Genomic DNA, 18,083 nt, shown 5'->3' with positions numbered 1-18,083 from the left:
TCATTTATCAAGTGAAATTTGCAGAGGCTGTATATTTATAATGACATTGAATAATAAAAGAACGTTATTGATTATGAAAACCCTATTTGATAATTGATTAATTAACATTTTCTGTTTGATAATCAAAAGTAATGGCAATTCTCATATGAAATATAACCATATTTCAAAATAAGCCCACCTAAGCCTGGTTTCATTGATGACACGGGAGTCCGTGATAATTGTAAAAATATTAGGTGGGAAAATATCTCCCTTCCGCTTTGGATATTGCGTTCAACAGTTATAGGCGTGTAAACATGGAGTTCACTAACGCCGTAATTCACGCTATTTTAAAGTTTTCCTTCGTTAAAGGCAAATACTCTAGAGAAACGTTCCGTGAGATTAATGGTGTTTTGGGGCATGATACTCTATCACTTCCAACTGCGGAGGAATGGTTTCGATGATTCAGAGCGGGTGAAAACGACTCCATGGATAAGCCAGCCGGCGGAAGACCTGTGACAACAAATACCGATCAAATCATGGAAAACATCGAATTAGACCGACATGTGGCATCTCGTGACATCGGTCAGAAGATGGGAGTTAGTGACCAAACCATTTTAAACCATCTGCAGAAGGCTGGATACACAAAAAAGCTGGACCGAACCATCGCCTGCGATATGCTGCTGAAACGGAACGAACTCAACCCAGTTTTGAAGCGGATGGTGACTGGCGACGAAAAATGGATCACATACGACAATATCAAGTGAAAACGGTTGTGGTCGAAAGCCGGTGAATCGTCCCAAACAGTGGTCAAGCCGAGATTGACGGCCAGGAAGGTTTTGCTAATCCAGTATGAGTTGCTCCCATATGGTCAAACGCTTAATTCTACCATCTACTGCGAACAACTGGACCGCTTAAAGCAGGCGATCGACCAGAAGCGTCCAGAATTGGCCAATAGGAAGGATGTAGTGTTCCACTAGGACAACGCCAGACCACACACTTCGTTGATGACTCGTCAGAAGCTACGGAAGTTTGGATGAGAAGTTTTATCGCATCCACCATATAGCCCGCACATAGCGCAAGGTGATTACCAGCTGTTCCTGTCCATGGCGAATGCCCTTGTTGGTGTTAAGTGGAGGGGGGCTTCTACGTGGGGGGTATTATGAAGTTGCTGTCTAAATGGAAACAGATTATCGAACGAAACGGCGTATATTTAAACTAAATCCGATCACTGTAACAGTTTTCATTTTTGCCCAAAAAGTAAGTGGGATATTAAACATAAACAAGTCTTATAACATGGAAAAGGGACAATTAGTCAAACTTAAACATGCTTAAATTGGCTCAAAGAAGCCTATTTTTAAGGCAATGTTCATACTTTCATGAGAATCGCATCATGTCACAATAACTACTAGGAAATAATCATATGATATTACATGGTGATTTGATGATTAAGGATAAATATAAGGGTATAAGCGGCTGGTAAAAGTGGCACTTTAGAAATGGGAGCAACTATTGAACTATGTTTGGATTACGTCATAATTATTAAATTTTTATACTCTTAAAACTAATCGAGACAGATGTAAGATTATATTTATATATAAATAGTTAGGGTGGCGAGACAAATTGAAATCCTGGTACTTGTCTGCCATCTCGCTTGTGAATGCGACAACTTGAGTAAGAATTTAGATATCGTAATGAAACTTGATGCACGTGTTTCTTGGTAAAAAAGAAAGATGGGGGTATTCAGACCTCCGACACGCTCAAAAATACCGAAATTGTAAAAACGGATGCAATCGGATGATGATTCCGCCCGTTCCCCATATAATGGCTCTGTTGAAAACTACCAAAAGCGCGTTAAATCAATATATACAAGTGTATATTAAACTTTACACTCAAGTTAGTATGAGAGGGCTTTATAGGAGCCGGTGTCAAAATAAGGCAATGGGGGTGAAATTTAAATATGTATTTAAGTGAAAATCAATATCTTAAGACCTACTCAACCAATCTCAACCAAATTTTGTAGGTAGTATTATCCTGCTACTTCTACATTGCGGTGTAAAAAATGGGTGGAATAGACTACAACCGCACGTACTTCTTATATAACACAATTTTTATATCAGGATTAAACTAACTCTGAAGTGTGCACCTTGTGACCAAAGTTTGCCAGAATCCGACAAACCTATTCAAGCCCGTAGATAACGACCATAAATCCTATTATGACGACCACTTTTTGTCGAAAATATGGATCAATCTGTAAGATATAATATAGGAGTTTGCAGAGAATTCTTTTCTCATAATATTATGCCTGTCAGTCAAAAAAAGGTTGAGTCGGAATAATAATGTCTTCATCCTCCATATACCTAAAAGAAAATTTTCGAACTTCCAGTCGACTTTATACCGCATATATCAGCAAATATGAGACTTATTTTAATAAAAATGTGAGAGCATGTTCTTCAAATAACGGTGCATTTTTTGTGCTTTGAAATGGATGAAATCGGCAGAAAGCATTGTCTATACTCCATGTGACTTTGATTTCGTCGAAAAGTGAATGTCGAATTTTTCACAACATTTAAAAAAAAAGCGTTACCAACAGCTGAATGTATATCCTAACCTATGCTTTTTACTCCCCCCACCCTAATTTAGTCCTTCCTTACTGGTTTCTTAATAAATTAGTCCACGATGGCTAACAATGACTAAGAAATTGTGACTAAGAAATTTTAGCAACTAAGGCCTTCAAACATATACGGCAATAATTTCAATTAACCCTAACTGCATAATTTCAAGCTCAAGCTCTGTAAATGAAATTGTTAACACATAACTCTGTAATTAACATTTGCCGTAACATTATATCTACATTCATATTTTATTTGCTCCCTCACATTCTGATTCCTTGTGTCAAAATCAAGAAACGTACGAAAACTCAAATTTTCATTTTGTTTTCCTTATGCGTGTTCTTGACAAATGTAAAAGCCTGTCATTGTTACTTTTTTGAGTGAAAACAGAAATTTAATGTACGTCAGATTTGTTTATTTATTATTTATTTCTAGCCAGACCAATTTTGACAAATTGCATTCGGAATACGAGTGAAAACGAAATAACAAAGAACCCTAAATGTCATTTCAATGCAACTGAGGCGCTGCATATGGACTGGTGAGTTCGATGAGTTCAATGAGTTATAAATCATACATGCGGCATACGGAAGGCTCTTCTTCGTTTCACTTCGTTGCAGTACTTCTGGTGGTGATTTTGCACATTACAAGTACAACTCCAGTACCGTTTCGTAGTGACGATTATTTTTATTTGGAACCCGACATGGATGATGACATGGACTATATGCAGAGTGCCAATTTAGCTGACGACGACTATCAACCAAACGATTCTGAATCGGACTATGTTATGCTTCCGCGCTCAGCGGAGACGACGACAGAATGTGGTGTGTGTAGAGAAGAACTTTTGAACCTATTAAAGCTATACTTTTCCAACATTTTATATCTTCTTTAGAAACTGAACCGCCCAAGCATGTAGAAACACACACACCCAGCACGCATGGTGTAGTGGCAACTACCTGTGTGGCTATTATACCGGGACAATCGGCAAAACACGAACTGCACGCTACCGAAAAGCAACAAACAGCACCGCAAAGTATAACGACGGCGCCTCAACCGGCGGCAACGATTCTACAACCAACCACAGCAGCGCCAGCTGCAGTAACCACCACCGTTGCTCCACAAACCACGACAACTCCAGCCACGCATACGACGACATGTACGCCCGAAGTCGAGACGACAACGTGCATACCGGAGGAAGAGTCATCCGGAAAAAAAGGCGGCTTGCGTCCCGTCGAGGCGACCACCTGCATGTCGTTGAAGAGTCTGGTGGGTGGCGCTGGTAACGGTTCCTATGACGGCATACTAATGCCACCGTCTGAAGTTTTTCCACCCGTCTCGCTGACTGAGCAGGAGGGTAAAACTCGGGCGCTGCACTCACTTGTGCAACATCTGTATGTGGCGCAGGCGCGCGTCCAACTTGAAGCCATTGAAATCAAGAAGGCCCAGGCGGTCGCCAATTCGGCGCAGCAGCAGCTGGAGGAGGCCGCCAATCATGTGCGCAGCGTGACAGCGGCGCTGCAGAATGCTCAGCAAGAGGTCGCCTCGGCGGCCATACGCGCCCAAACGGCACAATTGCAGTTAGCCGCGCACGATCAACTGCTCTTTGCGGCGCGTCAAGATGTGGACGCGCTCTCCTCGCAAATGGTCGGTTTGCAGGCGGCGGAAGGTATTGCCGTGCCGACGGTGAAGTTCGATATTGGTAGCTTGTTGGATAAATTGAAGCAACCGTTGGCAGCTGCGGAGCGGCCGACAGCGGTGCCGCCGGTGTTATCAATGCAAGAGCAGGCACCTCCCGAACCGGCGCCACTTTATGCTGACTATGATTACGATTAAGTTTCAAATATGCTTTTTACTCCCTCTACGTATATATATACCTCTATCTATCTATATATCTTTAGTCCCTCATTTGTATGTGTATGCCTGTATATTTTTTTAAACTGTATTTCTGAAACGATTTGTGTTGTTTTGTGCACTTCACTTCATAAATGAAGAGTGTTTCTTGTATTTTCGATTATTTTATTTAATTCCCATGTCTACTCACACTCATTAACCACAATAAATGACTATTTATAAATTAGAGGCGGGTCTTTTGGAGGTTTTTATCTTTTTTTGATGTTCTCTGTTTCATATGCTCATTAGGAACAACCTGGAAGTTGTTGATTTATTGTAAATCTTCTGATTTGGTGTTCGACAGCTTTTAAGGTTGGGTAAGACCAAGAATATAACTCTGTTTCTCTTTTCTCTTCGATATCACAGTTCTCTAAATGTTTATTATGGCAGAAAACTACAGTCTTGGCATGCTCCTTAGAGAGAGTTTTTGACCCTTACTGTTCACCTGTTCTCGATTTATCATATTTGTATCAAAATTACAAATTAGTGATACACATTTTTAGCCCATCTAACATTATGCCATGCTACTCGTTGCTTGTGTATTACCCTGAGCGACCTATTAATACTTATAATTTTCATCTATAAATCTAGACAGGAATCTAGTTAAAGCAAAATATCATGTTATGAAGCATTTGGTAAAATCTCTCTCTCCTTTATCACATTTCGGCTTCTAGGAAATAATTATTATGAAGTAATATTCTTTTAGCTCTCAGCATTTTCTCTATAGTCTAATAAGATGCATAGAACTATTAAAAATTATATAACTTTATTTCACATTTCGAGTTTTTTTAGTTTAGAACTCAAATAATCTTTTCATACTAAATGTGTTGGCCTCCTTCAGACCAACCTTCTTGTGATGAAGATCGTTAAGTAATAGTAATGTGCTAACTGACGCTTTGTCGATTACCTCTTCCATTACAAGGACCATGGTAAATATTGCGACATGTCAGAATGCCTCCAGTCAGGAGTCGATAAACCGGGTTATCACCCATATTACACTGGTAGTGACAGCAGCAACAACAGAGAATACCAACGTAAGTACTCAAGAATTAAATATGGAACAATGCCCTTTTAAAACAGCCAAGTTCCAGCCGGTATATCCTGACAGCCAAAGGAGAATTAAGAAAAAACAGAAAGAAATCTCATAGTCAAGTGAGGAAAAGCCAGCAACAGAGAACAGTCTTTGTAATCGTAAAGATAGCCAAAATTAAGGCTCCTGAGAGCTTAGCTGATACAGAGATAGGAGATCATGCGTCAAACACAGACAATAAAAACAAAAGTTTTCCGAAAGGAAACAATCGGAACCCCTCCCAGCTCTCAGAAGAGGCATCGCTCCCACAGCGAAACGTTGGAAATCTACCCAAAAAACTCACACAGAGAGAGTCGAGCTGAACAGCACCACAACAGCAAGGCACTTTTATGATGTGGCCAGGGACAGTCTACATACCAACCTTCTGGCAAATAAAGTGAAATCTGAATTTTTATCATAATATATTATATTTGAAAAGGAGCCGATTCAATTAGTTGATTTATTTCTTAAAAACAAATGTGAGTATAATATAGAATATTGTTAAGAAAGTCTGTACTCTTCAATGATTAATATTAATTAGATAATTTTGTTAATAAAGGCTGAATCTATTTATTATCGTTTCTTTATTTTAACTAGATTGCTTCGAAAGTGAATACTTTTCAATATGAAATCTATACTCTACTTATCGATTTGCTTATCTCGATTTCTTTATGATTGAATCGAATTTAGACAATTTTATGCTCGTGATTGAAGCTCGTGATCGCGGCGGCATTTGGTTTCAACAAGACAGCGCCAATTCCCACACATTGCATCAATCAGTGAGTTTAATGAGATTACATTTCAGTGAGCAGATAATTTCACGTTTTGGTCCGATCGATTGGCCACCAAGATCGTGTGATATCACACCGTTAGACTTTTACCTGCGGGGATATGTAAAGTCTAAAGTCTATGCGGACAATCCCGTTTCGATTCAGAACTTGTTGAACGTTATTTTCTATGATTATGATAGTATAGATATAAATTGAAACTTGAACCTACATATCTATAGTGCCCTTCCCCATATCGTACTCACAAAGGCACAGCTCTTTGATAAATTCCAAGAATCTATCGGGGCGATATGATAAATATTCTGATATGTAAATCCATGGATCTTTAATTTCTATGCTGACATCATTTTCCGAAAATATCGAATTGCAATGAAAATAAAAGAGAGCCTAAAAGTAGACAGCATGCTTTTTCTATTTTTGTTTTTCATTTCAGAAAATCAATCGAAAGTAGTAAGAAAATTGAAATAAATTTTAAAAATATTTGTGTGTTAGTTGGATTAGATGATTCTGTATAGTACAACCTTATGTATAAATTTATTTATAAATAATAATTATTAAGCACCATAGTTTTTGCTACTTACACTACTTCGATTCTAAATGATTTTTAATTGATTTTTCAAGTAAAGAATAAATTATTTATTAATTATAGTGTTAAAATGAAATAATTTACTTTATTATTTAGAATGACAAAAATGCTTCTAAATGTTTATATTTAAATTTTTTACAAAATATTTACTTCGTCAATTATTTCAAATGCAAAACTTATCTTTACATAGAAAATGCTATTTTTTTAATTGATTCACGCGCAATTTGAGTGAAATGAAATTGATAATTATGCATTAATTAGCTGCATTTTCATTCTTGCTGTTGCAAATCACGATTTTCGTAAGAACATGAGCATTTATGTAGCTAAAGGAATGCTGCAGCCACTAAAGAGTCAAGACAAATTTGCAAAACCCATTCACTGTTTAAGAAACGGTATATGAAAGAATATAAAAAATTAAGTACGCAAATTAATAAGTGAAATGTTTGATAATCTTTTTTGTACCTCCTTACTCTTTCCCCGTAAGGTCTGGTATGGGTTAAGAAATGTTATGTTATGTTATAGTTGTTTGCAGTATTTGTTAATTGTAGTTGTAGTTGTATTGTATTTGTAATTAAAGTGGTTATTAATATTTGTTCTTGTAAAGTGGTGTATTGTTATAGATGTAGAGATGTATTACTAATTTATGTATATAATTGAAAAACGTCAGTGAAATGAAACACATTATTACAGAGTTTACTAAATATCTACAAAAACATCTAATTCTTTGGATAAGTTGATACAGTGTACATATGTATAATTTGTACTATAAGAAGCTTGAAAGAAAAAGTTAATGAGATGTAACATAAATTATCTAAAAGAAAAAATAGTTCATGAGAAGATATATAATTTCATAGTGCGGATATTGTGCTGAGCATGTTCCTCTGGGAAACGTTGAAGGGATGTTTGAGACTCATGGGAGAGATAGAGAGAGACCATTCCTATTATCCAACTGCCAGATCACCCAGGAAGTGTGAAATACTTCAATCGATAATTTTTTAAGGTTCCCAGACTTGGAACTCAACTCCACAGTGAGGTGTCTTCGAGGAGCAGACTTACTACTATGAGCAAAAAATAGTAAGACTATGTTCATAATTTTAAAAATCTTAATTTATTCTGCAAAATCTGTGTCGTCCGCTCAAAGTGTTCTCCTTTGGCCACAATACACTTGTGCCAATGTTTTTTCCAATAATCGAAACAGTTGTCAATCTCAATTTCCGAAAAAGCTTTTAATGCGCTTAGCGATTCACGTTTAATGTCTTTAATTGACGCGAAAAGGTTACCCCGGAGCGATCTTTTGAGTTTGCTGAATTGCCAGAAGTCACACGGAGCCAAATCAAGCGAATACGGTGGTTGCGGTATAATATTTTTTAAAAAATTGTCGTTAAACTTGCGAAGAATCAATGCAGTATGTGACGCTGCATTAGCGTGGTGCAAAGGAGTTGTCGACCCATAATTTTGACCTCTTTTTACGAACAGCTTCGCGGAAAAGACGCATAATCAAAAGTATTCTCTGTTGACAGTTCGGCCGGTCGGAAGAAATTCTGATACACTTCGATAATCGAAGTAAACTTTCAACATAACCTTGATTTCTGACCAGCTTTGACGCGCATTTTTTGGCTTCGGCTCAGCTTTGCCACGATACTCGGCCGATTAATCGTCTGTTTACGAGTCGTAAGCATAGATCCAAGACTCAAGGCCAGGAATAATATGTTTCATGATATTCTGGTAGTCGGAAAACGTTGTTTTACAGACGTAAACGATGTCTGTAATGACGTTAAGTAGCGTCACTTTTCGAAAAAAATTAGTGATTTTGGAAAAAATCGTACTTTCACTTTCTTTCACTTTTCATGATCTTACAAAATAGTTTTCACTGATCCTTTCGATATTCCAAAGATGCCAGTAAGATCTCTGACAATTAATCGTCGATTCTCAAATACCAATTTTATTTTATTTTATTGACGTGTTGATCATCAGTTGATGCAGTTGGCCGTCCTGGACCTGGTTCGTCATCAACGCGTTTTTGACTCCCTCTAAATAATTTGCACAAATCAAAAACACTTGCTCGCGACAAACAATTATCTCCGAAAGTCTTTGGCAACATGTTGACAGTTTCGGCACCAGAAATTTGGTTCGGCACACAAAATTGATTGGAACTTTTTTGTCGAAAAAATCGCTGAATGTACTTTATGTACTTCAGAAAGACAAGCGTATACTAAACACTAATGATTATTTTGATGTGACATTGGGCACAGGTTTAATTGACAGTCATACCAACTTCGAAAAGAATATTTCCGAAGATAAATTAAAAAGTCTTACTATTTTTTGCCCATAATTCAAAGAACCCTTAAGAGGTAAACAAACGGTCAATATTTCGATATTATTGGACCGTCGATTAAAGGTGTGCAATATAGTTGAGATATTAGAAATCTCAAGATACGGCCAGGGTCCTGCATTAATAATTGAGTTTCATAAAGCTGTCTGCCGGTTGGATGCCATTCCTGCTCTCACCCGACATCAAGCGCAATCGTGAAACCACTTCTCAGTATGGTTTGAGGCTGTTTTAGCATAATAAGAAGCAGTTTATGTGTCGTTTCGAGATTGTCAAGAAACATGTATTCACTGAAGAGGCGAAACGGTCACCAGGCTCTGCAGGTCGGTTTAGTTTGAAAATTTGTGCGGAAATGCAGAAAACACGTATTTCTCTGTCGAATTAAAAGAGTTGGACCAATGCTGAGTCAAGTGTATCGACTGAGAGGAAGAATGCTCAGTGGAGTTTCTAAGATACATTCGGCTCATATACAGCTTTCTTCTTCTGTACTTAATGAGATTCTCAAGTCTCGATCATTGTTTGTCGGGGTCGCTGATTGTCCATTTGGAAAATGTTTATTCTGGTCAGATATTGGATCGTATATCTATACAATAAAGAGAGGACATTAAAATTGAAAAGAGCTTAAAGAATGGAAATCTTTCATTGATATTGTACACCCATTTTTTTTTTTTACCAAATTTTGGCCTTATTAAATGAGCCAAAAATTTAAAATAAGTACTTCTACCAATAATTATGGTGAATGACATCTCATTACATGCCATTCAACAAGTTAACAAAAGGGAACCACAATTAAAATGCCGTTAAAAGCACATAATAAAAGTTCAATGGCAACTGACATGAAGGCGAGTTTGCGTGCCAGCTAATCATGTGATTATCACGCGAACGAATAAAGATACAATTGAAGCGTAGCCGAAGACATCAGGCAAGTGCAAAATTGACTGGGCGTGAATGAACACCCATTCAGACATATAGAAGTTCATCTATGCATGCACAAGTTTCGCATGGCAACCAATTGTTGCACGAGAAGAGAGCGAAAGACTCAACAAGCATGCCATAATTGCAGTGAGTGCACAGCGAAGAGTCGGACTAGGCAACGCGTGTATTGAAAACTTTTTCACAGAACGGATGTGTTAATGTGTTTAAAATTAATAGATAAAATTATAATTAATAGTTTATAATTGCAAATAATAAGTTTAAGTTATTTATACTATGTTATAAATTATTATGGAAGAGTGATTATATAAATTTGTATGAGTTAACTTTAATGACACATAATTAATTGTAATTTAGCTGAAAACAATTAGGGAAACACAGTGATTTAGTAATAGAAACATATTCGATAATTCAACTTGAAACAAATACAATTACTAAAACGATTATAAAGTACCAATAAAGGAGGTGGGCGGATGTTAGAAACTATATGTGACTACAAAATTTTGTTTGTGGGTCTATATAAATGTGTACGTGTATTGTTGAAGGCGAAATCTCGATAACCGTGTAAGACGTTTTTTTTATTTCCTTAGTAGTCTTTCTAGTCTCTTTCATATTGAATAACTATAGATGAGTATATACTTTTGATACAGCAAGATGATATATCAAGCTAAACATTACAGGAAATCGTTATTTTAATGAAACTAATTTTTTTGATCGGTCAAGTAGTTGGTATGTGAAAAACAATTTTGGTACTTTATCAAGAGAATTACAAAAACAGATACCCTCGGGTCAAAACCTACAGGTATACTGGTAAACAGAGGTTTATTATCTTGTCGAGATGGGACGCTCAGTAATGATTCTGAGAGCGATGTCGGTGGTTGCTTAGCAACTTGTAGGGTCTCCCAAGCCGACAAAGTCGAAGATGAGTACTGAAGCAAAAGCAATTCTAATAACACAATCCATATCTGTGGGAGGACGTAGCAGCTGTTTCACATGACAGTGACGACTACAGCGGTAGCTTGTCTGAGAGCAAACGTCCCGAGTTATACTATAAACGCATATTTTTAGGGATTGTTTGTGGACCTACTAGGTCGCGTCCTCCTATAGACTAGCAAGCTTGGGCTAACTACACTTCTTTTCAATGATACTTCATTACGAAAACCCCCCGCGGAGGACCACTTCGTTTTTGATGATCTTCTCTCTTTATATCGTACAACTGATGTCTTTTCATGCAAAGTTTAGAAAATAGAAAATAATTCCAAAAATTTTGATACTTTCTCAACGAACTTTTTGGGCTATCTCGATCGTCATATTGGAAGTGTGTTCGACATGTATTCACAGCCGTGTATTTTTATATTCTTCCCTACATAAGTAAATGACATTTTACGGAAGGAGGATTTGCTTTCTATTAGCGGACGATAATCACGGCTATAAATATCCATATTTTGATACTTTTTCAATAAGTACCGTGTACGAGCTGACGCAAGGGTATCTCAGCGTCGTAACAAATTCGGCGGTCGGAAGTGGTCTTGCCAACAACCCAAGTAAAACCGAGATGGCTTTATTTACTAGGTTATATAAGATCCCGGTGGCACCGCTCCCAGAAATGGGAGACATTCGTCTGCAACTGGTGGAAGCTGCCCTGGAAGGAAGCTTTCATGGCAGCCGATTATCGAAGAGAAGAAAAGAGAAGAAGAAAAGAAAAAAGATATCGATTACGTTAAACTTCTGTAGAGGAGCCATTGGAAAAAGGTGGTCTTCTAAAGTCTACTACTACCATGTCACTTGTGGCTATCAAAATCTCGGTTATTAACAGAATACGTATCTGAACACTTGGATATGCTCATGTACTTTGACTTCATACCGGATCAATTGGATCATGGAGCCGCCAAACCGACTGGTGGCTCCTTCTCTGCCCATAAACCGATGAGGGAGCTTTGGGTGGAAAGAAGCCGTTGGAGGAGAAGGCCAGTGAGCTTCTTTACGGATGGGTCAAAGCTTGGGGGGGGGGGAAGGCTGATGGAGGGTTTTACTGTCAGGAGCTATCTATCAACTGCAGCTTCAGACTTTCTGACTATTGCAGTGTCTTCCAAGCTGAGATTACTGCCATCAAAAAAGCAGTAGATTTACTGCTCCAGAGTGCAGCCTCCTTCAGACATGTGACCATCCTCTCTGAAAGCATAGTGGCGATACTGGCCTTGAACTTATTTTACTTAAAAGGGGTCGGGAAAGATATATTTGGAAATTAAGCTTAGCGGAAGCTAGATAGACTTTTAGAGTTACTTTATTTCGGTTTCTCTAAACTTCCTGAAAGAAATGCTTTTTGTTTTTGCTTGCCTCGTAACAAATTAATTTAATGTTCTCTACAAGGTTACCGAGAAAATCGCCTACAAACAATATGATTACCATAATTTATGTATGGGTTTGTGGGCATAAGTGCTTGTTTATATTAGTGTCTATGTATATGTGCGCGTGTGTGTGTGTTAATAAAGCGAACTAAACTCCACTTACCCCGGGTGCGATCATCATTTGCAATGGCCGTGGACCGGATGGCACCAGCGACACACTATCGCCCGCCTGCGACGAATTGGCGGCCGTATCCTGATCCGCCGCCGATGCTGACGCTGATGCTGCTGCCGCTGCGCCGGCCGCTGTGGTGGACCCCGAACCAGCCGTATTGCCGCCGCTGCCGGACACAACATTCGCACCGCCATTCGCAGTGGCTGCACCGCCGACGACATTGGCGCTGGCTGGCGTTGTGGTGCTCAACGGTTTGGCGACGTTCAAAAGTGTGGCGGGCGTTGTTGTCAGCAGCGCGGCATCCGCTTCCTGTCGCGCTGCTAGCTCCAGCTTCTCGCGTTGTTCGCGCAACAGCTGCTGCTGCAATTGACGCTGCTGCTGTTCGCGCTTATAGCTCTCCATGGCCGTCATGGATGTTAGGTGGGCATTCGGCGTATCGACATAACTATATGGAGGAACTGATTCCTGATCAGGTACAGATGGACGAAACTATGCATGAGCGTGGTCGCCGAATTTGCGAAAAGGAAAGAAACATTATTAGTTGGTTGGTACATGTTGTGCCTTAATATACATTATATACATATGTAGTACATAGATGACTTGAACACATTCAGTACTAGCTCTATACTTGATATTATTATGCTATGCTTGAAGATTAAAAGATACGAAAAAGTTAGTTGTGGGGGGAAAAAACAAACAAACACACATAATTTACTCACAACAATTGCTCTGGCCATATACATATACATACAGACATACATACGCACGTACGCACCAACATATACCTATGTATATACCGTGTATATATCGCGTATACATATGTATGTATGAAATTGTACATATATGTATGTGTGTAGAGTGTACAGAGGCGCGTCTGTTGGAACTTACGTGATGCGTCATATTCGAATTCCTCAAATTGGCCATATGATCATAGTTGCGGTAACAGCCGGCGCCGGTGGTGGCCGGATTGCGACCGCCGCCGCTGGTCGACTCGCCATCTTCGGTGCTGTTCCCATCGGTCTGCGAGAGATTGTGCCCTGTGGAGGACCGTCGTAGCGCGTGGGTTAAACGATGCCAATTGTTTATTGATCTATTGCGACTTTCGCGCTTTTCTAATGTTTTTTTGTTTTTTTTTGCAATTTTACATGTTTTCATATATACGAGTACATATATATGTATAGGTATATATATATATATAAATTGCGAAAATATGCATGATCATGTGTATGGGTGCGTGAGTGTGCGTGCAAACATGTTGCGCATGCGTGCATACATTCGTTTTTTGTGGCATTTTGAGATTTAAAGCATTTTGGAGATTTTTGAAATTTTAAAAAAGTTTTTGAATTACGTTTTTGTGTTAAATTATTTTATTTTTAATTTTATTTAAATTAATTTTTATTTCATTTTATTTATTATTTTATTTTTAATGTTATATTTTTTTAAATGTTAATTTATATTTATTTCATAATTTTATAAAAAATAATATTTTTATATTTTTAGTTTTTTAATTAAAAACATTTTTTATTAATTTTTTTATTTTTTTAATTTTTTTAATTATATGTTTTATTTAATTAATTTGTTTTTTAAATATTTTTTCATGTTTTAAAATTTTATTTTTGTTTATATTATATTTATAAAACAATATATGTTTTAATTTTAATTTATTAAAACATTATTGTATTTAATTTATTTTTATTAATTTTTTAATGTTTTAAATTTTTATATTTATTGAAAAGTTTTGTAATTTTAATTTTTTTTTAATTTTTTTTTTTTTTTTTTAATTTCAGTTTATATTTAATTATTTTTTTTTTATAAATTTTGTAATTTTTTAATGTTTTAATTTTTATTTTTATTTATTATCAGAAAAATATTTGTCGTTGTTTAATTAAAAAAGTTAATTAATTATATTTATTTTTTTATAATTTTTTAATAATTTGTTTATATTTATATTTTTAATTTTATATTTATTTATTTTTTTATAATTTTTATAAATTCAATATTTTTTATTTAATTTAATTTTAATTTTTATTTTTAATGTTTATAATTTATGTTTTTTAAAAAAATATATTTTAATTTTTATTTTTATTAATTTTATATTTTTTTAAATTTTATTTTATTATTTATTTATAATTTTTTTCAATAAAATTGTGTGTTAATTAGTTTTTAATTTTTGTTTAAAAATATTTTTAATTTTTTAATTAGTTTTTTTTCGTGCACAAGTGTGATAATGTGTGATGTTGTTGTTGGCGAGCGACCATAAACATATAACGATATTTGTTTTTGCGTGCATTCAGTCAAGCGCATGTGAAATTGTATGCCATGATCGAGTGGAATTTATACAGAGTTGCATTTTCATTGAGTAGTTCGATTATTCAGTTTATTATTGTTTATTGATGAACGAACATTTTATGATGATTTTGTTGATGATGATATGCGAATTGGTTGATCGTTTGATTTCGTTGCAATAATTTATTAAATAAATATTTTATTGTCGTCGTTTTCGGCACGCAATCAGCCATGAATGCCATTTAGCAAATTCCAGTTAGAAAATTTGTTTGGTTTCCAAATTCATTTAATGCAATTTTTTCCATTTATTTTACCGTTTTGCATTGTTACAAGCGCCATTATGAGAATTTTCAATTTTAACGCAGCATTTGTTCATTCATTTTCATTAATTTGTCATTAATTTGGCGAGCGGAAACGAGAAGAAAGTATTGAAGAGAATGGTTCCAGTTAATTATTTTTGCGTTAGAGCGTTTCTGTGAGCGTCTCTACATAGTATTGAGACAGTGCAACAACTTACAACAACATCGAGCGTTGATGAGACGACATAAAATACTGGCTATAGTACTTATTATTTGTTATTACTTTTGTAGTGGTACAACAATAGTACGAAAATATCATATATTTATATTATATAGACACAAATACTTAGAAACATATTTAATTTGTGCGTAGCCGGTGATATGTAATACAAATAGTATATATATTTTTTATATATATTTGAACATTTAATATTTTTTAAGGTAAATATGTATATTTTTTTCGCTGCTTATTTGTTAGTAGTGAAAAAAAGTCGCTTAGATTTTCGAAATACATTTTGTTTGTTAGTCACATATTATATTTAGCACATTTACTAGTAATACTTTATACAAATGATGAATAAAAAATTATTTTTTGAACTCCTCATTTTAGGTGTTGACGCATATTACAATGAATATTACGCATACTATACTCAAAAATGATGTAATTCAAAAATTTTCAATGAATTTTTTTTCAAAATACAGTTTCTATCAGCTATAGTAAGACTTAAATTATGCTATTTTGAATAGTGTCGATATCTACTATCTGATCAAATTTGGCCCGGACTATCTAAACTGAGTTCACAAACCAAACCGACGATTTTCCCTACATTGCAACAATCTTTTTCCTATGAAGATCAATCTTCATACGTCCAATGGAATGACGGCTTAGGCAGGGCCTTCAGTGAAAGTAGTGAAGTCATGCGATTTGACAATGACATCGAAAAAGTTAAGGAAATTGTGCTTCAAAATTTTTGTGTAGGCACCTGAGAGTTAGCAGAGTATATCGATATAGTTTTGGTTAATTTTTTGGGTATGAGGCGTGTTAATGCTAGACTCGTACCAAAAGACCTGAATCTTTTTTTGTCCAATGGAATGACGGCTCAGGCAGGGCTTTTGGTGTTACCAATTTCACTGCAATGTGATTTGACGATAACATCGAACAAGTTAAAGAGAGATAGGAGAAGATCTCGACACCTCTTTTGACTCATTTTGGTTTATTTTTTGGATATGAGGCGTGTTAATGCCGGACTCGTGCCAAAAGTCCTGCATCTTTTGCAAACATGAGGATGAGTGCAGCTCACAAAAGAGCTACTTGACAACAAGGCAGGTCTCGAGACGTGGGTTTATAAATATGACGTCGAAACTGTAAAGCAATTTGGCGAATGACGCTCCAAAAATGTGCCGAAACTGAAAAAACCCACGTCAAAGTCCGTCAAAATCAAGACGGAGTTCACCATGAATGGATGAAACTGTTAAGCAGAAATGCTACTTGAGCGTTTCACATTTTAGCATAAGTGGGACTGACTTTTTGGTTAAACACTAAATAGGAGTCATTGTTCAGCTACTGTATTCGCAGTATTCGTATTTACGAAACTGAAAACTCATCTTCGGGGATCGCGCTATGTGTCTATTGAAGCTACTAAAAGTCAGTCGCTGAAATCGCTAAGCATCTCGGTTGGCGCTTATAACAAGTGAACGCTTAATTGTCGTGATTCTATTGGCCCAAAAAGAGCCTTATTTTGAAGGCGATAATAAAGAATTGTACATGAAAATGTTGTTGTTATTTTGAGTTTTTTTGCCAGTCCGCGCTAAATTTGATCAGATGGTACTCTACACTGCTTTTAATTATTGCTTCGTTTGTAAAATTCTAATTTTTGTGTTTAGTCTGCGTTATATTGAGAGAGAGAATATTTAGTTTTATATATTAAGATAATAGCTTTAAGGTAATCCATTGTTATAAACTACCTAATATCAAAATACCGTCAATAAGTAGAAACTAACTACATAATAAATTAGTATAAATCTACGGAGATGTTTTATGCTAATCTTTATTAGCAGTTACCATGCTTAAATATTATTTTTACTTCTACCGTGAATTTAGTCCACTAACTACTCCTAAACACATTTATTTTACTCTTCAATATTTACGGTAAAGGATTTTGTAATTACGGTAAGTTGAGTTGTGCGATAATTATGAGTATACCGAAGTGCTGGGTGTCTAACTTTACTGATGGAAAAAAATGGGTTTGATTTCGAATCATTATATATCATTTTATCAATATAGAATAAAATCATGGTAGGATGGAGTGAAGTACATATGTAGATGCTTTCGAAGTTTAAGGGAACCCGAATAATGTGGAGGTTTATTGGGCGATGCTTCCAGCATGAATGTATTACCGATTTCTGGCTTGAATACTTCCAAATTTATGTGGAAATCTAAAGTCTGAATATTTTTCAAAATAAAGTAATAATTTACTTAGATGAACTTGAAACTGAAAGCAATGAACTGTTGGGTTCGTTTAAGTTTTTAAGTTTTGTGGTCATAATGGCATCCGATTATGTAAAGATTACAAATCTGAATCGCGCAAATTAATATGTGCTGCACAAGCGGTTGATGCAGTTCATTAAATAACAAAAAGAGTTGAATTATTATAAGAGATGAATCGTTACTAGATGATTTTATGATAATTTTGAAAGGTTCCCCCATACAACAAGGGCCATAGTTAACAATTTCTGACGCCAGATCACTCTTTCGAAGCATTAGAAATATGTATATGTATGTTTACATATGTATGTAT

The 18,083-nt window shown here is 36.0% G+C and overlaps 2 protein-coding genes across 6 annotated transcripts in view; one reads left to right on the top strand and one right to left on the bottom strand.

The window, feature by feature from the left end:
• LOC120778539 (potassium voltage-gated channel protein Shab) overlaps window positions 1-18,083 on the bottom strand; it is a 223,526-nt gene that overhangs the window by 25,240 nt on the left and 180,203 nt on the right. For 3 of the 5 annotated variants that reach the window (XM_040110382.1, XM_040110383.1, XM_040110385.1), the window contains exons 7-8: window positions 13,589-13,812; window positions 12,692-13,189 (exon numbers count right to left, since the gene is read on the bottom strand). In XM_040110382.1, coding sequence (XP_039966316.1) covers window positions 12,692-13,189; window positions 13,589-13,812 — 722 coding nt within the window. The remainder of the gene's footprint in view (window positions 1-12,691; window positions 13,190-13,588; window positions 13,813-18,083) is intronic. The other 2 variants (XM_040110384.1, XM_040110387.1) reach the window with 1 other exon arrangement.
• On the top strand, window positions 3,022-4,436 carry LOC120778540 (cell wall protein DAN4). Its single transcript, XM_040110388.1, has 3 exons — window positions 3,022-3,126; window positions 3,206-3,409; window positions 3,478-4,436. The coding sequence occupies exons 1-3, from the start codon at window positions 3,099-3,101 to the stop codon at window positions 4,416-4,418; spliced, it is 1,173 nt and encodes a 390-aa protein (XP_039966322.1). The 5' UTR covers window positions 3,022-3,098; the 3' UTR covers window positions 4,419-4,436.

This window comes from Bactrocera tryoni, chromosome 5, assembly GCF_016617805.1.
Source record: "Bactrocera tryoni isolate S06 chromosome 5, CSIRO_BtryS06_freeze2, whole genome shotgun sequence".
Classification (NCBI taxonomy): domain Eukaryota; kingdom Metazoa; phylum Arthropoda; class Insecta; order Diptera; family Tephritidae; genus Bactrocera; species Bactrocera tryoni.
The sequence above is the reverse complement of the archived record's forward strand: the minus strand, read 5'-3'. Positions and strand labels throughout refer to the sequence as shown.